Source organism: Pseudorasbora parva, chromosome 6, assembly GCF_024679245.1.
Source record: "Pseudorasbora parva isolate DD20220531a chromosome 6, ASM2467924v1, whole genome shotgun sequence".
Taxonomy (NCBI): domain Eukaryota; kingdom Metazoa; phylum Chordata; class Actinopteri; order Cypriniformes; family Gobionidae; genus Pseudorasbora; species Pseudorasbora parva.
Window position 1 is genome coordinate 39,990,558 of NC_090177.1, and position 23,913 is coordinate 40,014,470.

Consider the following 23,913-nt stretch of genomic DNA (forward strand, 5'->3'; position numbering starts at 1 on the left):
CAGCCGTTTTATTCAGTGACGCATCTTGTTGAGTAAACTCAACCGTGGCGCCTAGAGGGTTAAGGGCAAAAATTGTCCAGATACAGTTTTTCAGGTCCATTTACAACCCTATGCCTTATTTGGAAGAGTCATGAATATTAATGCTGAGCTCTGCTCTGATTGGCTTATTTCAGCTGCTCACAGCAGTTCAGTTGTTCAGCGAAGCGGCTCGTGAGTCCTGACCGTCCTGACAGAACACAGACCGACTGAATGACACTTTAAGCAGAACATCTCAAATGGAAATTGCTGAAATGCAGCTTACTTGTTTATTGGTGTTTTCAGATCACCCGTGCGCGAGAGAGCTTGCGTGCTTGTGGTTGCCAGATTGGACATGTTTAGGTAAAACATAGCATACAGGTTCTTTTCACAGAAAAGCTCTGATTGGGGGATTTAAATAACTGAAATCTGGCAACCGCAAGCACGAACACACTTCTTTCCCCCCGACAAAACCAAAACCAGTGGTTTTTGTTCTATTTTTTATTTTTTAAAGTACATTTTAGACTCGTCTTTTTTCGTCAACGATATTTATATAACGTTAGTCACAATGTAAGGCTACGCAGTGACTGGGATGTACTCTTAATACAAGTATGAAAAAACATCATACTTCAGTTCTCAAAAATATAAATATACATATATTTACTAAATGAATAGCCTTGTCAAATGACTGTCGTTTTAACTTATATGGTGGAAAAGGTGGCGTTTGCTGGAAGGATCGAGTGAACGATCTGTAAGCAACGTATCTACGGTTGTATTTTGGTTAATACAAAATAATATTAACCTGTCATTAGACACACTATTTAGTTCAAAATAAATAAACAAAACGAAAGTAAAACCGTGGGCAGCCCCTCACGGATGACTGCCCACAAACACATAATAACACGTACAACAAAACATAACATAAAATCCAGGCCTGGTCCTCTCTCGTCTTCCGCTGTCCTTGCTCCTCCTTTTATGCTCCCGTCACATGGCCACGAGACGAGACCGGTGTGTCATGCAGCTGGCACTTGTCAAAACTAATCACCGGCCCGCTCTCGCGGTCCCTCGCCCCGCTGCCTGTCACACCACATACCCCCATCGCCCCTCGCAGGCCGGGGGGCACTCCCGAAACTGCGCTCTACTCCCCCCCACCCCCTCTCCCGGGGGGGCCGATCACGGCGGCCGCGGCACCTGGGGGTAAGGACAGAGAGGCGAGAGAAATGTAGACGGGAGCACGAGGACCCCGCGGACGAGAGAGGGGAGAGAGGGAGGGGTCTTCGACAGCATGTCCCTCCTTCCCCCCGGGTTTTGGCACCAGTGTAACGCAGTTAGTAGCTGGAAAGGAAGGAGGCGGGAACCGGCGAACGTTCAACATTTATTAATTCAAAATAAATAAACAAAACGAAACAATTTACAACAAAATAAACCGCGGGCAGCCCCTCACGGACGACTGCCCGCGAACACACAAAATAAAACGGGGGCAGCCCCTCACGGACGACTGCCCACAAACACATAAACAAAACATAACATAAAATCCAGGCCTGGTCCTCTCTCGTCTTCCGCTGTCCTTGCTTCTCCTTTTATGCTCCGGTCACATGGCCGCGAGACGAGACCGGTGTGTCATGCAGCTGGCACTTGTCAAAACTAATCACCGGCCCGCTCTCGCGGTCCCTCGCCCCGCTGCCAGTCACACCACAGTATGGTACTTGGTGTTTCCTATTGTTACTGTAAGCATCTTGCGTCATCTAGACCAGTGGTTCTCAAATGGGGGTACGTGAAGTAGAGGTCTTGACAGGACCCGAAGAGACCCGCGATGTTCTACGCAGAACTGACCCGGACCCGTCTATTATTTCAAACTTCAAACAAATAACTTTGTCTCAGTCAGCCTACCTAACTATAGCCGTTGTCTCCCTTCCTTGTACCTGATTGTGATGTATTACAATATTCCTCTGTAATTGTTCCAAGCATGCTTAATTCACTCATCATTTCAGCTGTAAAAGTCAACTTTATTTCACAGCGACGGATTTATGAGTTAACTCACATAATAACTTTGACTGTTTGCCCTTTTGAACTAATAACTATTGCTCGTTTAGTGCCATGGCCGCTTGCGTTAGCATTATTTATTTACCATAATCTCTCTGAGCCGAGTCTGACGAGCAGAACTTTGAGATTAAACAAGACGGTTCATTCATATTATTTTTAAAGTCATTACAGTCACTGCGGAAGCTCGGGTTGCTATAGAAACATGACACGCGCTTGAGACTGCACTCATGCGTCAGCTGGAGCACCTGAAATATGAGCTTTTTTTACCCAATTTGAGCATCACAGAATACATTTATGTGACAGTTCACCTGAGGTCTTGTTGCTGATTTGAAATATATTCTTGAGTACATTATTACCGCGCGCATGCATTAAATCTGCCCGCTTTCTAAATGGCTGAGAGAGAGCGAGCAAAAGGGAGAGAGAGAGAGAGCTTGTGTTTTTGTTGTATCTTTCTAATTTAGCATTTTGCAAGTTACACAAAACTCACAAGCCGTGCTGACTCTCACGGCCAGGTGTTCTCCGGGTCCTATCGATTACATAGGCTACAACGTTAAACAGACCCGGGACACGAAGCAATATATTGGGACCCGACCCGGACCTGGCTGACCATTTTAAATATAGACCCAAACCCGTTCGGATCCTGGGTCCACGGGTCCCCCGTAAAGACCTCTAACAAGAAGGCACTCCAGGGGGTACATGAGATTTTAAAATATAGCCTACATATATTTAAAAAGTAGCATCAATGCAAAAATCCTTTAAAAATAATAATTTCATAAATATTTCAGGAAAATATAAGTTCATAAAATGAATTTTATGTTCAGTAGGCTATTCAATTTCATTATCCTTAAAACCCTGAATCTCCCCTATACCAAGATAGTTTGACCCAACCTTTCATTTGCCGCCTGGCATTACCTGTCAATCACTTGGATCAAAGATAGGGTGACCAGACGTCCCGTTTCCCGGGGACAGTCCCGGTTTTTAATGTATATATATTTTTACAAAATGAATAGAAGCCTTGTGAAATGACTATCGTTTTAACTTACATAGATTTACAACTAAACTAACATAGTATGAAATGCGTATCTACGGTTGTATTTTGCAATACAAAATAATATTGACCTTTGTCATTAGACACACTATTTAGTTTTGCATGGTACTTGGTGTTTCCTATTGTTACTGTAAGTGGATAAAATCGCTACTTACTAGCCTAGAAATCTAGACGCACCCTAGCGGCAGCAAATCTAATTTGCCGCGAGTGTCGTCTAGCAACTCTCAATACACTTTTGAGCTGTAAACGCCAAACTCTGGTCGGGCCAATCACATCGTGTATAGAGTCGGTGGGCGGGGCTTAACATAATGAAGCCAGAGTTGCGCTTGCGTGCTTCTAGTAAACACAGAAGCTGGCGAACGGCGTTCTTTCGAATCAGCTTTGACCGCGACTCTGGAAGACTTGGAGTTAAGCTTTTCTCTGAGAAAAGAACAAAGAACGGCACTGAAGTCATTCTTAAAAAGGGAAGATGTGTTATCAGTTTTGCCGACCGGATACGGCGAAAGTTTAATCTGTCAACGAGCTCTGCTTCACCTTCGTTGCTCTGGTTGGTTGTAGCGCTATCCAATTGCGTGCACGCCATACAGAGGGAGTTTGATAGACAACCGTTTATCCCGCCCCTCGGATTGAGCTGTCTATGGTGAGTTTCCAGACCAAACATCTTGATGTGGGTCTGGCTTGTCAGGCTAACTACTTACTGCTTGCAGGAATATAGCTGGAATTGCCCCTTTCTTCAGTTTTAGACGCTGAGCAAAGCTTGATATTGTCCATTGTTAGAAAAACTCTGTGGTGAAATGGGCTGAGCAAACAAACAACTTTAATTTTAACTGTTGCGGTATCCGATTGTAAATAAATGACTGTTGACATTTTTTATCTGTGAGATGTCTATGAAAAGTCCTCACATCCCCTGCACAGCCTGGATCATAACACTTTTTTTTTCCATGATCAGCTGTTTTCGCTATCCTCGAGTCTCACTTATTTACCTGATAGAAGTTGCGCAGTTCCGCCTGACAATGAACATGTGCTGCCATATGCAAATGTTGGGGGCGTTCATATTAATGATCCCAGCAATTGCATCACAGTTGACGTTATATGCTGAGATTCGCCTATTTTTTCGTGGCGTTTTTCATGCACGAGATTTACATAAGAAGGAGGAGGCAATGGTGTTTGAGACTCACAGTATGTGACGTCCATGTACTGAACTCTTATTATTTCACTATGGCAAGGTTAATTCAATTTTTCATTCTAGGGCACCCCTTTAATTCAAAATGTCACTGAAAACAATACTTATCTTAAACAGTTTTGCTTCTCAGTTACAATTTTATTATTAAATTTGATATTGAGAAGCAAGTTATATTCGCGGGGGTTTCAAAGCATCCAGCGCATTCAAACGTACACATGCAGTGACTGTAACATTTCATATACTTAAGCCTGAACGCATACTCTTATTAAATCATGTCGGCTTGTTTAATGTCTGTTGGCCGTCCAGCTTTAGGAACTCTAACTGTGATTTTTCCGCAGTCCATGTCCTTCGAGGCCCACAGTCTGACTGTCCCCAGTGTGCTGTGGTTGGGCCTCCTGCCTTCAGACATCCAGAGGTTTGGGAAAGTCAACTCATTACTCTGCTCTGTGGTTTGTGATTGAGGCTGGGCTTGCTCTGGTTTCCGTTTTCTGGGGGTTTTTTTGTTTTGGTTTTTGTTGCTGTTGCTGTTTTTTATTTCCTTCCTCTTGGAAGCTATTTTTAAGTGGATGTGTCAACTGTCATGGACTTCAGAAATCAGAACCTCTTTTTAGGAAAATAGCGTAAACTACAGAAGAAGGAAATGTTAACCATGTACATGATATGTTAAACACTGACCACTTTACAAGGTACACTATTTAGTATCACTTACTTTTCTTTTGTGCTTTTAGGAGACTAATTAATGCCACACTATCATAAATTGGCAATTTCCCGTCTTTCAGCCCAGTTCTGAAGAATTCAGCAGACCACCATGATCTGGCAGACTTTACAGGATCTGCACAACATCAACCCAGTTTTTTTAAATGCAGAAAGTGCACTTGATTATACTGCATGTCTGGATATAGAACCAGTTAAGACTACATTTTGATGACTTTTGTTTAATCAAGGTCATTATTTGAGAAAAATTGGGGTGTGACTAGATCTCGTGCTATGAGATCTCGCGATATTAAAATGTAACGATATTTCTCATCGAGGTGAAAAGCTCATGATATCAGTAAAGACATTATATGTGACCCCGTGCTGACAAAATGAGTAGAAATTAGTGCTTGTATTATGTTGTCATTCTCAGAAAGTAGAACTGAAATTATATTCATAACAAGATAGGGCTGTTACAGTTCCTCAATTAAATTTGAGTACTCAAATAAAAATAAAAAATCCTTGATTGTAATTCATCCATGTTGTTTAACCATCAAAATACCGAAAGTGGTGCATTCCACAGACGAGACTCAAAGGACTGCATTATTAGACCGAAATTATTATTATTTTTGGGCTGCAGCTGCTGCACGATATATTAAAACCATTTCGTAGTGTTATTGTGAAAATAAATATACAGTGCATCCGGGAAATATTCACAGTGCTCCACTTTTTCCACATTTTGTCTTAATACAAATTGGATTAAAATCATTATTTTCCTTATAATTCTACAAATAAAGCCCCATAGTGACAACGTGAAAGAAGTTTGTTTGAAATCTTTGCAAAGTTATTTAAAAAACAAAAAAAATCACAGGTACATAAGTAGGGATGTCAACGATTAATCGATGATCGATTAATTGTCGATAAGACATTTGATCGATAAGACTTATCGATCATCGATTAAGCAGGGTCATGCGCGTACGTGCGGCTCAACCGTGAAACGGGAGGAAAAATGAAGCGAGCGTGCCCGAGTTCTGTTTGGGACCATTTTACAGCTGGAGTCACACCTTCATCATGACCGCAAGCTTGCATGTGCATTCGCAGCCTTTTGTTTTGTACAAATGTAAGTTGTAATATTGTGTTTATTTTGTGCAGGCCTATCTATAGCTGATTTATCTCATAAGGATGCATTTGGTTAATAATTAACGTCAGAGGCGAGCGGTAGTAAAAGCGTGGCGGTGATCAGCTTCAGTGTGCAGCTCCAACAGCAATGCACAGCTAATAATGACTATGAGTGGGACTGTCATAGGCTATTACACAGCATTAATGAGAACACTATTGTAATAAAACATTCTGATTGTTAAGTATTTGGGTTTATTTGCTGTGTGTTTCATTGCGTTGATCCAGGAAGAGCGCGTGCACAACATGGTTCTCGGTCACGCACTCTGACTCGCGCATGTAACTTGGTTAAAGTTCACTTGTGCATTATCATCAGATTGTGCAGAAGTAATTTGTAATATTACATTTATTTTGTAACGTTATATATGTGATCAATCATATAGGATGCGTTTCTTTCAGCGAAATAAAACGCACTAACAAATTGCTTCAGTCAGTGATGGCTACCGGTTTTCATTCAGTGTTTCGGCTTTAGCGCATACAGAGCAATGCATAATAACGATGATTGGGACGATCATATTATATACCAGAAATGAGAACACTATTTTAATAAATGGTTGTAAAGTCATTGGGTTTAGGTGCCGTGTTCAGAGCGTTGTTCCAGGAAGCGCGTCTCCCATTCTGAATATGAATATCAGCAACTCAATTCAAGTTCACTAGTGCATTCGCATCATTTTGTGAAGATATATAATTTGTAATATTTTGGTGACTTTATATAAATCTGATTAATCTCATATAGGAAGCTTTTTGTTGAGTTAAATAATGCGCTAACAAAGAGCTTCAGTTTAACTACCGGTGTTGATTCAGCGCATCCGCTTCAGCTCGCGCAGTTCAAACAGCAACGCACGACTAATAATAACTATGATTGGGACTGTCACATTACATAACATTAATGAAAACAATATTTTAATAAATCGTTTTGAATTAATTGGGTTTAGGTGACGTTTCAGCACGTTGCTCTTGGAAGAGCGTCCACACATTCTGAATAATCAGATCTGAGGCGGCGTTCGTGTTATATTTGGTTATTAAATAAGTCATTTAATTAAATTATAAATAACATCGACTAGTTTTACAATCCCATAGCTCTTTGTTTAGATAAAAAATCCCTCTCATTCATTTGGTGAACATGGCGTTTTGAGCAGCATTTGCACATCCTGTCATGCTGTCGGCTGTAAGCCACTGCTGTGCACGCATATTTTAGTATTATGGTTAACGATTAATCGATTAATTGATTGTTAATTTAAATGACGATCGATCATGGGAATTTGTGAAAATTGACATCCCTATACATAAGTATTTACAGCATTTGCCATGACACTCAAAATTGAGCTCAGGTTCTCCTGTTTCCACTGATCGTCCTTGAGATGTTTCTACAACTTGATTGGAGTCCCCCTGTGGTAAATTCAGTTGATTGGACATGATTTGGAAAGGCACACACCTGTCTATATAAGGTCCCACAGTTAACTCTGCATGTCAGAGCACAAACCCAGCCATGAATAGGGGTGTGAACCTACACTGGTCTCATGGTTCGATTACGATTACCATGTCATTGATTCAGTTCAATTCAATATCACGATGCATTGACGATGCACCGCATCCTCATGTATACAATTTTGTCAATAAATACAAGCAGTCAGTTATATGAACTGAACCTTTAATTTTACCTGCTCAAAGAAAAGAAGCTTCTTAAATGTATCAAACAAAACTCAGGGCACAGAAGATAACAGGAGCATTTAGATCAAATACACAGAAGTAAATACTAAAAGCCACTTTAAGAGGTGGTTTTGGGCCACCTTACAGCCAAAACGAAAGTCTAAATGCATCTGGTTGTATATGTAAAAAAGAAAAACACCGTATGAGACCGTGTTATATAGGCTATATGACATTATAGCCAGTTATGACAGCGCTATGTAGCACGCATCGCCACAGATGAGTATATCTTCATTAAGCCAATGCAAAAAAATGCACATTAAACTAAAAGTAAAGTCGTAGGTGCTCAACATGCAATCATATTCATTAAAAGTAAAGAAACTGAATGATCTTGCCAGTGCTGTGACTGTGGTCACTTATATTGCGGTCTTTGATTTTGAAATTATCTGAGGATCAATAAAACGCAGCTTATCTGTTGTTTTCGGTGACATAAATGCCATTAAATCTGCATATAGTGTGGGAATTGAACAGATTCATATCTGTTTTGCGGAGAAACATTTATGTGCCCTAGTGTAAATGAAATAGTTTTGATAAATCAGATAGCTTGATTTACACACAGCACGTGTGTTCTCCAGGTAATGCAGGTTCATACAAGCTCAAATTGTGACCAGATGTCTACTTTTAAATTAGTTGGAGCATTTTTAATCACTCTCACTCGCGTCTCGCCTCCTTCTGCCATTGTATGCTACCGCGACAATACACGTGTGTGACAAATGACATCAGAAAATAATCAGTACATTATAACCGGTCATGAACTATTACTGAACCGATACCGAATCGTCCACATCTGCATCGAAGAAACAATTAATTTCGACACCCCTAGCCATGAACTCCAAAGAATTGTCTGTAGACCTACGAGACAGGATTGCATCGAGGCACATATCTGGGGAAGGAGACAGAAACATTTCTGCAGCATTGAAGGTCCCAATGAGCTCAGTGGCCTTCATCATCCATAAATCGGAGAAGTTTGGAACCTCCTCCTAGAGCTGGCCGACCGGTCAAAATGAGTGATTGGGGGAGAAGAGCCTTAATCAGAAAGGTGACCAAAAATCTGATGGTCACTCTGACAGAGCTCTAGCGTTTCTTTGTGGAGAAAGGAGAACCAACCAGAAGAACAGCCATCTCTGCAGTCCTCCACCAATCAGGCCTGTATGATAGAGTGGCCAGATGGAAGCCACTCCTCAGTGAGAGGCACATGACAGCCCACCTGAAGTTTGCCAAAAGGCACCTGAAGGACTCTCAGACCATGAGAAATACAATTCTCTGGTCTGATTAAACAAAGATTGAACTCTTTGGCAAGAATGGCAAGCATGATGTCTAGAGGAAACCAGGCACCACTCATCACCTGGCCAATACCATCTCTACATTTAAGCATGGCGGTGGCAGCATCATGCTGTGGGGATGTTTTTCAGCGGCAGTAACTGGGAGACTAGTCAGGATCAAGGAAAAGATTAATGCAGCAATGTACAGAGACACCCTTGATGAAAACCTGCTCCAGTGCGCTCTGGACCTCATTTGGGGGGTGAATGTTCCTCTTCCACCAGAACAAGGACCTTAAGCACAAAGCCAAGATAACAAAGGAGTGGCTACGGGACATGAATGTGAATGTCCTTGAGTGGCCCAGCCAGAGCCCAGACTTGAACCCGATTGAACGACTCTGGAGAGATCTGAAAATGGATTGCTAAGATTTTAAACAAACTTCTTTCACATTGTCATTATTGGGTATTGTTTGTAGAATTTTGAGGAAAATAATACAATTATTTAATTTTGGAATAAGACAGAAACATAACAAAATGTGGACAAAGTGAAGTGCTGTGAAAACTTTCCGGAAGCAATGTATGCGCTGCAAGTTATGTCAAAATAAAAGTTTAAACCCTCGCTCTGAGTTTGCATGTTTTGATGTCCATATGTTCTTTGGACAATTTTTATCGTAAAAAAGTGGCCAAATATTGAAGATTAATGAACACAATATCGTGCATCGTCTTGTGAGCCAAGTGTATCATCACACCCCTAAAAAAACTGCTGCCATGATTCATAGAAAATGTAGACAAGTCAGCGCAACTTTAATTTTGGCAGAAACAAATGCACTGACATAATTCCATATAATTAAATACCTAATAAAATACCTAATTTTTATAGCAAAGTGCAGTGTTTGCACCAAAAATAACGACTATACGTACGTTTCCTTTCAAAAGTTGCAAATTTCACTTCTGGGAAATTTTCTCAAAATATTTGTTATAAAAATGGTAGTTGTTACAATTGGAAAAGCCACTGACTCTTTTTTCTACATCATAAATTACTTGTGACTAAACGTAATAAACGCTGTCATGTGATATTGCCTCCGGTTCGGAAAGCAGATGCCTGGTGTTTGGGAACGCAGTCGTTTAAGACCATTATACCAAATCATTCTGATGATAAACTTTGACTCTGGCATTCCAGAATCACTAAAACATTTGAGATGCTGTGCAATGTAATTGTTCCTCTGGTTAGTCCAGTTATCTAATCTCATCCACTGTTGAGGCAAAGTTTTTTGTTGTTGTTCCGCATTGAGGGATTTGTTTGGTAAATGTTTTTCCATCTTAGCTTATGTGAGTGAGGGGATGTGCATTTTTAGAATTTATGTACAACTTGGCGTTTCCATCAATTTTTTTTTAATGCCACCAAAATTTTGAGGGGGAAAAAATAGGTGGATTGAAACATAGCTACTGTGTTCAAATTTAGATTCTGATCCTGGATTGTAGGTGTTTGAATTGAAATGCACAAACAACTGCATGTAAAAGTGGTCAGCTGCTTAGTGAATTCACCCGTCTGAATGACAGCATGCATTGAAAAAAGCACTGGAAACATCCTCAGGTATTTTCGTTCTGATTCCGACAGCATCAGCAAATTCATGCGGCCAGCTTCCTGCTCCACCTCATCCCAAAAACACTGCCGGACTGAGATCCTGCACATGTGCACGCTTTTGCAGTGCCCTGATGTCATGTTTGTAAAAGCAGGATTTGTAGAACATCACACTATCCTTAAAATCTACAGGAAATTAAGATTACAGCTCACAGAAGTATTGAATTAAAATGGACTTGTGTTTTTCAGTTCTCTGATTTAATCTGGTAGTATGATAGCTGATCAGAACTGATTACGATTATGTATTCAGAGATGCTCTTATGAACAATGCCTTGCTTTTTCTGCTTGATAAAATGTGAATACGGCAGGTGTTTCTCAGGATTGGTGCTACTTCCAACCTCACATAACACTCCTTCCCAACTACAAAACTTCATGATCCTGTCTGAATGCTTAAAGAAATGATCTTGCACAAATCATTATGTGCTGCTGTATTGAACCCAGATCACTTGAGCATCTGTATCAACTAACACTAGTACTAAATAAAGTGCCCAGCAACTATATATAAGAGTAAATAGCTGAGATCATGTGTGTGTGTGTGTACATAATGAATGCATAAGGACTCACGGTGTCTCTGTGAATGGCTCACAGGTACAAAGTGCCAGAGGAAGCGATCATTCCTTTTTCTCAAGCGGATGAGAAGAAAATCAACAGCTTGAGGATGCGAAGCTGCATCACCTGCCAACCTGCATGGGAGAAAGAGGTGCCTCATGCATGCTTCTGTGAATTTAATATATGACAAAGGCTATATGCAATGAACAGACGATATGACCAAAGATGTTATTGTGACAGTGGCCAAGAATGTGTATGATGTCACCTAATCCATGTGTGTTGTGTGATTTTTCAGGTAGAAACGATGCAGAGACTGAAGCAGAAAGCTGAGATCCAGTCCCTGGCATCTATCGCCCCTCATTTCCTCACTCGAGTCTACCTGCCAAACAAACTGCGCTATGGAGGCTGGATATGAGCATCTGCCGCCCTCTACTGGAATATGTATGTCACACACGCAGCATGAAGTGCATGATTTAATACTGTGCAGTTATGTTGGCTTACCGTCACTGTCGACTATGAGTTATGAGCTTGAATATGTCATACATCATCTGAGCTGTTATGTTGAAGCTGCTCTGGACTGTCATGTTTGCATTGGCTGTGAATATAATGGAATAAATAAGCAAAACAATCTTTTGACAGACAGTTCTAAAAACACCAACCTCGGGTACAAAGAAAAAAGTGTCATGATATTCCGACCCATGTTTTGTAATGTGTATGCGCAGTACTTCAGCATCTGATCACCTAATGTTTTTACAGAACTGCAAGAATATAATACAAACAACATACCACATTAAAGAGACAAAGTCTAAAATATTAGCTAAGTATACATTGGGGCAAAAAAGAATTTAGTCAGCCACCAAAAATTGTGCAAGTTTTCCCACTTAAAAAGATGAGAGAGGCCTGTAATCGTCATCATAGGTACACTTCAACTATAAGAGACAGAATAAGAAAAAAAAAGTCCAGAAAATCCCATTGTCTAATTTATTTTAGTATTTGGTCAATAACAACAGTTCAATACTTTGTCATATACCCTTTGTTGGCATTGACAGAGCTCAAATGTTCTCCACAAAGTTTTTACTCACTGTTTCTGTTAGTTTGGCCCATTCCTCCATGCAGATCTCCTCCAGAGCAGTGATGTTCTGGGGCTGTCTCGGGGCAACACGGATTTTCAAAGATTTTCTATGGGGTTGAGATCTGGAGACTGGCTAGGCCACTCCAGGTCTTTGAAATGCTTCTTACGAAGCCACTCCTTCGTTGCCCGGACGATGTCTTTGGGATCATTGTCATGCTGAAAGACCCAGCCACATTTAATCTTCAATGTCCTTGCTGATGGAAGGCTTTTACTCAAAATCTCACGATACATGGCACCATTATTTTTTTCCTTTACATGGATCAGTCGTCCTGGTCCCTTGGCAGAAAATCAGCTCCAAAGCATGATGTTTCCACCCCCATGCTTTACAGTAGGGATGGTGCAGCATTCTTTCTCCTCTAGGGCTGCCCCCGACTAAAGATATTCCTAGTCGACTAACACTCCTGCATTTTAGCGATTAGTCGAATAATCATTCATTTATGATATTAATATAAATCTTGCGTATATACAAGGAAAGGTATAGTCCAAGTTGAAGTTTAACACTTCCATATGACAGAAAATGCTAACGCATGATATTAGCACGTTCAAAATAAAAATGAAGTGCTTTAAAACAGTAAAGCGTTTAAAGTATACAGCGCTTACGGACACAAAAATCAGTGGCCGGAACGTTATAGGCTAAAAATAACATAAAAACAGCAATAAGACTAATTTATTATCAAAAATACAAACTGTAACAGTTACATGTAAAAAAAAACTGTTTTGAATAATATAAAATAAAATTCGTTCTTTAAAATAAATTAAATAAACGTATTAGTAACTGAGGCCTAGTACAAAACAAGTACTGTAGCAAAAAAGGAAAATTAACAAAAACGAACAATTTAATAAATGCACATCTCGTTGACCTCTTGTTGCTTTGATGTCATGTCATACTCCGTCTGCAGTGCGTGTGAGGTGCGCGTTGCGGTACAGGATCTGCACGCCCTGTTGTGCTTTTACATATGCTGCGTTTGTAGTCCGCAACTGATCCGCTGTTGCAAACCACAAACACAGCATTTATCCTCACTGACGACTGCCCCTCACTGACGACTGCCCGCACACACACACACAACCTAAACACGGGCAGCCCCTCACGGAGGACTGCCTGCACACACACACACCTAAACATGGGCAGCCCCTCACGGAGGACTGCCTGCACACACACACACCTAAACACGGGCAGCCCCTCACTGACGACTGCCCGCACACACACACACAACCTAAACACGGGCAGCCCCTCACGGAGGACTGCCTGCACACACACACACCTAAACATGGGCAGCCCCTCACGGAGGACTGCCTGCACACACACACACCTAAACACGGGCAGCCCCTCACGAAGGACTGCCTGCACACACACACACACCTAAACACGGGCAGCCCCTCAGGGAGGACTGCCTGCACACACACACACACCTAAACACGGGCAGCCCCTCACGGAGGACTGCCTGCACACACACACACACCTAAACACGCGCAGCCCCTCACGGAGGACTGCCTGCACACACACACACCTAAACATGGGCAGCCCCTCACGAAGGACTGCCCGCACACACACACACACACACCTAAACACGGGCAGGCCCCTCACGGAGGACTGCCCGCACACACACACACCTAAACACAGGCAGCCCCTCACTGACGACTGCCCGCACACACACACACACCTAAACACGGGCAGCCCCTCACTGACGACTGCCCGCCCGCACACACACCTAAACACAGGCAGCCCCTCACTGACGACTGCCCGCACACACACACACCTAAACACGGGCAGCCCCTCACTGACGACTGCCCACACACACACACACCTAAACACAGGCAGCCCCTCACTGACGACTGCCCGCCCGCACACACATAACTAGGGTTGGGCATCGTTTTGATTTGAACGATTCTGATTCCGATTCTTAGTTTCGATTCCGATTCTTTGAGAGGTGGAGTCAAAACATGTCACATGGATATTCAATGCTCTTTTCAATACCACGGGGGGGAAACACTGCATATACTGTCAATTAGATATCTTTTATATAATTAGGGCCCAAGCCCTGAAAGGGCGCAGAGCCCTATTGTTCTTCTAAGGACAATTTAGCTTTTTCGACTATTCGGGCACTTTCGGGGCCCTTATCATGCTCGAAAACTCTTGAAACTTTGCACACACATCGGAATCTGCGGCCATCAGGGCCGGGCTGAGGCTGGTACCTGGGCGTGGCAGGGGGGCTCGACAGCGCCCCCTAAAGTGGGGTCTGAAAACATGGTCTATAAATCAAACACACTTGCACGTACATATATGAAACTCGGTACACATATAGAGCTCATCGGGCCGAACAACTTTCGTGCTCTAAATTATGTGTCAGCCCAACAGGAAGTGAGCTATTATGGGTTGTTCGGAAAACGCATGCTCTGGATTTTGCGATACTCCTCCTAGACGATTAACCCGATCAGCACCAAACTCAGTCAGCATTAAGTCAAGACACTGAGGATGCTAAATTGCGAGCAACTTTTTGATATCTCAAACGGTTAGGCTGTGGCGAGGAGACAAATTTATGGCGAGAAAAGGGAAACAGGAAGTGTGTTATAACTTCTGCATTCATTAATTCATTTTGATGAAACTTCAGCTGTGTGTTCGTTGTAAGAGGCTGATCACATGGATATGACTTTTGTGAGTCAAAGTTATAGCGCCACCAACTGGCAGCAGGAAGTGTGTCACTTTCAAAATGCTTTGAAATCACCATCTTATTTTTACCCGATTTACTTCAAACTTCATCAGTATAATGTCAAACCATAGCAGATATAAAGCTGGTAAGCACTTCCTGATATTGTATATACTGTTGCCACGGCAACACATCAAACTATAAAATTCTTTTTCGCTCCTTTTGAGATTCTTAAAATGCTTCAAATTACATGAAACTCAACACACACATCAGACATGCTGTCCAGTAGATATGGGCAAAGACTTAAAAACGGGCGTGGTGGAGGAGCTCAGTAGCGCCATCTTTTAACAAAAGTAATGCAATCTTTTGTCAAAAGTGGGGGGGTTAGTTTTATCTTCAGTCATCAAACTCTGTATATATATTTTTCTTTTTGAGCCGAACAACTTTGTAATTTACAGTCATTAGCTCCGACGAACAGGAACTCAGATATTTAAGGCTTAAGGTGTGAGGACCTTATTGTAATTGCTAAAACCATCATTTTTCTTTTCCCAAATGAATTACATTTTTGAGGGCCTAAACACGCATGAAAACTCATGAAACTTTGCACACGCATCAGAAGTGGTGAAAACATACATCTGATATGGGTTTCAGAATTAGGTGTGGCAAAATGGTTCGATAGCGCCACCTACAAAATTTAAATTAAGCGTCATTCGCGCTACGTTTCATGTATGAGTATGAAAATTCAGTAGACGCATTCAACAGCCCAATACCTACAAAAAAGACCCGAGGCGCCAAATCTGAAAAACCAACAGGAAGTGAGATATTTTGAATTTTCTTCGGCAACACATCAAACTATAACATTCTTTTTCGCTGCTTTTGAGACTCTTTAAATGCTTCAAATTACATGAAACTCAACACACACATCAGACATGCTGTCCAGTAGATATGGGCAAAGACTTAAAAACGGGCGTGGTGGAGGAGCTCAGTAGCGCCATCTTTTAACAAAAGTAATGCAATCTTTTGTCAAAAGTGGGGGGGTTAGTTTTATCTTCAGTCATCAAACTCTGTATATATATTGTTCTCTTTGAGCCGAACAACTTTGTAATTTACAGTCATTAGCTCCGACGAACAGGAACTCAGATATTTAAGGCTTAAGGTGTGAGGACCTTATTGTAATTGCTAAAACCATCATTTTTCTTTTCCCAAATGAATTACATTTTTGAGGGCCTAAACACGCATGAAAACTCATGAAACTTTGCACACGCATCAGAAGTGGTGAAAACATACATCTGATATGGGTTTCAGAATTAGGTGTGGCAAAATGGTTCGATAGCGCCACCTACAAAATTTAAATTAAGCGTCATTCGCGCTACGTTTCATGTATGAGTATGAAAATTCAGTAGACGCATTCAACAGCCCAATACCTACAAAAAAGACCCGAGGCGCCAAATCTGAAAAACCAACAGGAAGTGAGATATTTTGAATTTTCTTCGGCAACACATCAAACTATAACATTCTTTTTCGCTGCTTTTGAGACTCTTTAAATGCTTCAAATTACATGAAACTCAACACACACATCAGACATGCTGTCCAGTAGATATGGGCAAAGACTTAAAAACGGGCATGGTGGAGGAGCTCAGTAGCGCCATCTTTTGACAAAAGTAATGCAATCTTTTGTCAAAAGTGGGGGGGTTAGTTTTATCTTCAGTCATCAAACTCTGTATATATATTGTTCTCTTTGAGCCGAACAACTTTCTAATTTACAGTCATTAGCTCCGACGAACAGGAACTCAGATATTTAAGGCTTAAGGTGTGAGGACCTTATTGTAATTGCTAAAACCATCATTTTTCTTTTCCCAAATGAATTACATTTTTGAGGGCCTAAACACGCATGAAAACTCATGAAACTTTGCACACGCATCAGAAGTGGTGAAAACATACATCTGATATGGGTTTCAGAATTAGGTGTGGCAAAATGGTTCGATAGCGCCGCCTACAAAATTTCAATTAAGCGTCATTCGCACTATGTTTCATGTATGAGTATGAAAATTCGGTAGACGCATTCAGCAGCCCAATACCTACAAAAAAGACCCGAGGCGCCAAATCTGAAAAACCAACAGGAAGTGAGATATTTTGAATTTTCTTTGGTAAATTGGTGCAGTTTTTGCCATTGCCAGACGTTGTATTTTAACAAACTCCTCCTAGAGATTTAATCATATCAACATTGTATTTGCACAGTCTAATCTAAAGGCCTTTGTGGTGTTAAATTGGGAAGATCTTGAGTTTTCCCTGAAGGGTGTGTCTGTGGCGGCCTCACAAATGTTGATGTTTCGCCATGACACAGGAATTTGTTGTACCTCAGGCATACAATGTCCGATCTGCCTCAAACTTCACATGTTTGACAAGAGTCCTGGCCTGAAGACATCTACATTCCAATATTCAGTCAAAGTTATAGCGCCACCAGCAGGATGTGTCACTTTTTGAAAAAAATTTAAATCACTGTCTTACTTTCACCCGATTTACTTCAAACTTCATCAGTATAATGTGAAAACATGACAGATATAGACATACGAATGGATTCCTGATATTTTATAAACTGTTGCTATGGCAAAGTGTCATTTTAATTATTTTTTTGGGTGTTTTTGAGACTTAGCATGCTTGAAATTGTGTGTGTGTGTGTTTGTATTTGTGTGTGTGTGTGCGTGCGCGTGCGCGTGTTTTCTATACATGGGCTTTACAGAAGGTCATTCTGTTTTTGAAAAGACACATGTCTTAAAATTAATTATTTACTGATAAAAATCAAATTGATTTAAAAAGTAAATTTCACATGATTTTCTAGTTTATAAGTTGTCTGGGTATCACCAGACCAAGCTCAATTTAAGATTTGATCAATGAGCATTATTTGAATGACTCTGTATGCAATTGGATAGTCAACTAAACAGACTACTAAACTCGCCAATAGCGTGCCAGGTGAATAAGTTAGTCTGTGATTTGTTCCCGCAAAAGTGTAACAGAAGCAGTAGAAATGAATGTACGGGTTTTCAGACTGTGTTGCAGGGCGAAGTCAAATCGCTGGCAGATCAGGCTGGGTTTACCCAGTCAGTCTAAGTAAATTTTATAATAAAGTTTATAATAAACTTCCATAAAATTTAGACGCGCATCTTACTCTTACCTGACACTAATATTAAAATCATTGCTGCAGTTTCTGTGATTTGGCTCCAATTGGTAATTTTGTAATTAACATTTTTTTTATTGGATGCTACAAATATTGAAATGAAAGCATGCTTAATTGCATAAGATTGTAAATAGCTAAGATAGGTCAAAAACACATGTAGAGAAGTGTTAGGATAATACAATATCACCATTCGGACGGTATTCTGCGCTCATTTAAAATTGATGTGACATCATCTGACATGAAACTGATTCATTAAATTGAATTGATCTCATAGATGTGGCTGTTGTGGTTCGTAGTCATAGCAGCACCAACTGCTGCAGTTAATGTGGTGAATCCAACTTCATTTGTAGGGCACTAACAATATAGTTTTATATAATTCGTTTAACAATTGTGTTAATAAAATAAAAAGACCATGAATTAAATACTGGCCTTCTGGACTTACAAAATTTTGAGCTGCAAAAGATAACTTTGCACATATTTGAAAATTACCTATTATATCATATTACATTAGAATTCATCTATATTTAAATTACATCATGGGTGTGGCTTGTGGTCATAGCGGCACCAGCTGCTGCAGTAAATGTGGCATATTTGAGCGATTTTAAAATACTCTCCTGTTTAAATGCATATTGCCTGTCTTGCACAATTTGCCTGAAGCCACCGGGGTGGTGGTGCCACCGGCTTGGGCCCGTCATCGCTGCTCGCAGCTTTAATTTTTTTTTTTTTTGTCAGTCTTTTGAAAGTCTAGGCAATCAAACATTTCTTCTGAAGAGATCACTTTATATGATAAAGTTTTTAAGCTTTTTCTCCTATATAAATATTGATCAATTACTATTAAAATTATCTCACAAATATTTGCTAACTCAATGCATGGGCGTAGATTACGCGGGGGACGTTTTTTCCTATGTGAATATAGTAATTTATTCCTGTGATCAAAGCTGAATTTATCATTACTCCAGTCTTCAGTGTCACATGATCCTTCACTAATCATTCTCATATGATGATTTTATAATCAAGAAACATTTATGATTATTATCTGTGTTGAAAACAGTTGTGCTGCTTAAAAATGTTGTGGAAACCATGATAGCCTACATGTTATTTTTCAGGATTCTTTAATGAATAAAAAGTTCAATGGACAGCATTTATTTGCATTCATTAAATAAATTATTATCTTTTGTAATATTAAATACTTGTGATCAATTTAATGCATTTCTGATCAACAAAAGTATTAATTTCTCTTTTTTAATTTTACCACAAATGTTTAGATGGTTTCCACAAAAATTAAGCATCACCATGAGCAGCACAACTGATAATAATCATAAATGTGTGTTGATCATCAGATCCTCATATGAGAGTGATTAGTGAAGGATCATGTGACACTGAAGACTGGGGTAATGAGGATAAATTCAGCTTTGATCACAGGAATAAATCACACTTTTCTATATTCACATAGAGAACAGCATGGTTTACATTATAATATACATATTTTTTTACATTGCATAACATCTATGGAGTCTTAATGCACAAGTGTTTGTAGGCTAGTATATAAACCAATCATAAAATTGGCACAAAAAACAGGAGAATAATATTATAGATATTTATTAGTGGTTATTGTTCAGCAGTGTATTTGATATCTTGCCCAATTAAAAGCAAGAGATGCGATAAATTATATTGGTCCAAAAAAAAAAAATAATTTCTGTCCCCCTCACTTCTGAAAAGATGGCTACGCCCCTGACTCAATGTATTTTTTACAACGGGGTCATTGTGTTGCAATAGTTTACACACAGCACATGTAAGCTTGATTTCGAATGGTAAATTGAATTAAAAAAGACAACTAAACAGTCATAAAATAAGAACAAATAAACAGATTACAAAAAAATAGTGCAAATAAATAAAATAGAATAAAAGATATAAATGAAATAGACTGCTTTATTTTTTCAGGTAGGTCTAACATCCAGGTAAGAAACTGAATAAAAAAATGCAAAGTGGCTAATTAAATTTAAAATAACATTGGATAATGTTTTTTGCAAAAAATTAAATAGTTTCATATAAAACCATTAAAGTTAGACAAGTTGATCAGTCAAGAGCAGTGTGATCGTTTGTCTTTTTGTAGTTTGACTTTAAATAACAAATAACTGCGGCCCCTTTAAGACCTGCCGCACTCATGGATCCTGAACACTGCTCCTGTTACTCATTCTTCATTTCTTCCTGAATTGTTTATGACGGTGTTTACATTAATACTCTTCAAAATGTGCTCTGAGAATTAGTTTGAGTGTATTTGACCAATAATAAGCTGGAAAAAGAAGCGAATATTTCCACTTGTATCTCAGAGGCGGCTTTATTACGGTATGTGTGTGTGTGCGCTTCAGATGTGAGCTTGAAATCTGCGGGGATTCGTAGAATTATGTGCAATCCCGTGCGAAATTCAGACAGATCACACACACTAACACTAACACGCTGTCGTAAGGAGAAGTCCAGCAGAACGCGCGTCCACCGTGCTCAGAGGGTTAACCGGGCTGAATGAGAATATGCGGCTGCGTGTCAACTCTCTGTTGGTCGGAGAGGAGAGGAGAGGAGAGGAGAGGAGAGGAGAGGAGAGGAGAGGAGAGCGCAGCTGGGATCGATACTGTAGAAACTGAGCAGGCTATTGTATATTTTCAGATATTTCAGTAACGATATTTCTGACACTAGTTGCACTGTGCCGACCCAGGCTTTTAAAAGTGAAATAAATCCACACTTCAGAGCCGCTTAATGGGCTTCCATGGCTAAAAGAACAAGCGGGCGCGCAAGCACCGGAAATCAGGTGGCCATGGAAACCAAAACTTGCGCGTTTGGAACCGAAGATCGGAACCGAAAACAAATTTTCTAAACAATTCCAATGGAATCGTTATTTTTTAAACGGTTCCAAGTTAGAACTGGTTCTCGATGCCCAACCCTACACATAACAAAACTCAACGTTAAGTCCAGGCCTGGTCCTCTCTCGTCTTCCACTGTCTTCGCTCCTCCTTTTATACTCCCGTCACTCCGCCGTGAGATGAGACCGGTGTGTCGCGCAGCTGGCGCTCCTTATCACTCGCCACCGGCCCGCTCTCACGGCCCCTCACCTCGCTGCTTGCCACAATAATACACCCAACTATATTGCTAAATGTACATGATATTTCATATCAACATGAAAATACACCAGGATAACCTGTATGTAAAATTGAGCACGACTGTATACATGTTTAAATATTTTGACCACTTCTATTCTGGATGTGAAGAGATTTTTAACCAGTATAACAAAAGGTGTTTATGAAAAACATTGCCTACCCTACCTTTAACTGTTAATACAAGACTGTATTGCCCCATATCTGATTTGACAGTGTTTCTTTATTCCAGGAAATGCCCTGCGTTACGAGGTTCTGACCAGCCCTCTTAGACTGATGTGCATATGAGAAGACCCTGTGTTACCATGACGACCGGCTGGCCCTTTTGAGACATATGCGCTGATCTATATAAATGATTATGTTAGAAATAAGTCATCATATAGATCAGTAGCTATATGCCTGTGAACTGGCATGGCAGAGGAACTACAACCCTTGCCATGTTTTATAGGCTACACTTTTAAAGGTTATCGCTTCATTTCTCAAAAGGCCTACAGAACTTTTGATTAATTCAAAGTATTACATTAGCTTTTTGCTTAGTTGAAAACACATACATTTATAATACAACCTGGCCCTTATGTTTATGTTAGTGTGTGTATGTATTCTTCTGTTTACATTGTATTAGAAACATATTTCCTTATATTTTTCATATTTAGCCTACATATGTTGTGTATATACATATGGTTACATTAAAAAAAATAAACAAGTTCTATATTGGTTGTGGCAAGTTATGATATCCAGTTCCCAGCTCAGGTTTGATGATGTGAATAAAGTGTGGAATGAAAGAGGGAGACCGTGAATATCTGTTTAAAGATCACAGGCATAGCAAAAAGAGATTGTTATACCTGTAGTTTAATGCACAAATGAAGGCAGAAACATCTTTACATCCGTTTCAGCTCATTTGAAAAATCATTATTTGCACTAGCATGGCTTATACAGTGTTTACCTTTTCCGTGACAACAGCCACCACATAAACACAAGAAAACAATCCGTGTTTTTACTCGTAAGAAGAACAGAGTGAGCCAACAGGTATTCATCATAGACTGTAAAAAACATGGACGTAGTGACGTCACCCATAGGATTCTGAAGAGCCGCTCTAAAGTGTAAAGTAGAGACGAGCTGGCCGTCGCCATCTTGGCAGCACATCATCGCCTGGATAACAGAAAATGGGCAAAGAGGCGGGACGTGGGCGGAGCTGAGGTGACATGATTACTAACAGACAGCGGACAAACGGCAATCCACCTGTCAATCAAAGTGGCCACGCCCTTAATTATGCAGAACTTTAAGGCTTTATATAATGTAAACCAGGGGTTCCCAAACTCGGTCCTGGAGGGCCGCTGTCCTGCAGAGTTCAGCTCCAACCCCAATCAAACACACCTGAAACAGCTAATCAATGCCTTTATAGGCCCTAGTAAGACATTGTTTAGCTGCTTCAGGTGTGTTTGATTGGAGTTGGAGCAAAACTCTGCCGGACAGCGGCCCTACATGACCGAGTCTGGGGACCCCTGATGCAAACAAATTAGTTATAAAAAAATTGCCCCACACAGTTGTCATGAAGGGCAAAATTAGCCGTATCGACTGTACAGATAGGATTTGGAAAGTGAAAAAAGTCCTTTTAAAGTCATACTGAACCGGAAGTAGCGAGTGAGTTTTCTTCAGTGCTCTGTATTTCCAAGTGAAACAGAATATTGAACAGAGGGCAGAGTTTTTACCTCAGCGCTCCTCCTCTCCATCTCTCTCTCTCATAGCAGACGAACGGTAGAGGAGAGTGGTTACGCATTTTAAACCGCAAGCCAACTGACATCACCTGAGAAGGAACGACATTTTCAGACCGTTAAGTAACTTCAGATTCTGATTAAAGATTACTACAGCAAACAAATTTTTTTTCTGTGTATTGATTGACTTGCACAGATTAATTATTCACCCTATAAGACCTGTAATATGTGCTAACAAAGTAAATAGATCGATTTGATTTCATGAGGACTTTAAAGTTAAAGTGCCCTTTTTGACCCCCCTTAAGTTTAACAGTCGAGATCAAATTATCTGCATCTCTTGCGCTGCATAAAGCCATCCCATAATATCCGTCATCACTCAAATTGATGCCCGACACAGATTAGCTGCACAACGTGTGTAAACCTCCAATATAATTATAAAGTAATAATTCCATCCCAAATAAATATCTCAATCAAGTATTATACGCACCTTTTACACAAGATTATAATATTAATTTCAAAATAAACGTTTATATTATTATTATTTAAAGTTATTATTAACCCAGGTCCAGTAAGGCATTCTTGTAATAAAGTAGCAGTGGCTGGGACAGATGCAGTCTAGTCCTGTTTACATGAAATAAGCAGCTCGCTAGCAGGTTTGATCGCGGATCTGTTGCTACGACAACGGACCCCAGCACAGCTCTCAGAGCTGTTTAAAAGATGCCGTTCTCTTCATCCAATCAACATTCGCGAGATACGTAGGCTATTTATGAATATTAAATGAGCAGTGA

General features: G+C 40.3%; 1 protein-coding gene across 1 annotated transcript in view; it reads left to right on the top strand.

Annotated features, from left to right (window-relative positions):
- spo11 (SPO11 initiator of meiotic double stranded breaks) overlaps window positions 1-22,079 on the top strand; it is a 41,302-nt gene extending 19,223 nt beyond the window's left edge. Inside the window, exons 11-14 of the mRNA XM_067447372.1 lie at window positions 4,628-4,704; window positions 11,355-11,466; window positions 11,611-11,756; window positions 21,646-22,079. Coding sequence (XP_067303473.1) covers window positions 4,628-4,704; window positions 11,355-11,466; window positions 11,611-11,730 — 309 coding nt within the window. The 3' untranslated portion in view covers window positions 11,731-11,756; window positions 21,646-22,079. The remainder of the gene's footprint in view (window positions 1-4,627; window positions 4,705-11,354; window positions 11,467-11,610; window positions 11,757-21,645) is intronic.
- The last annotated feature ends 1,834 nt before the right edge of the window (window positions 22,080-23,913 follow it).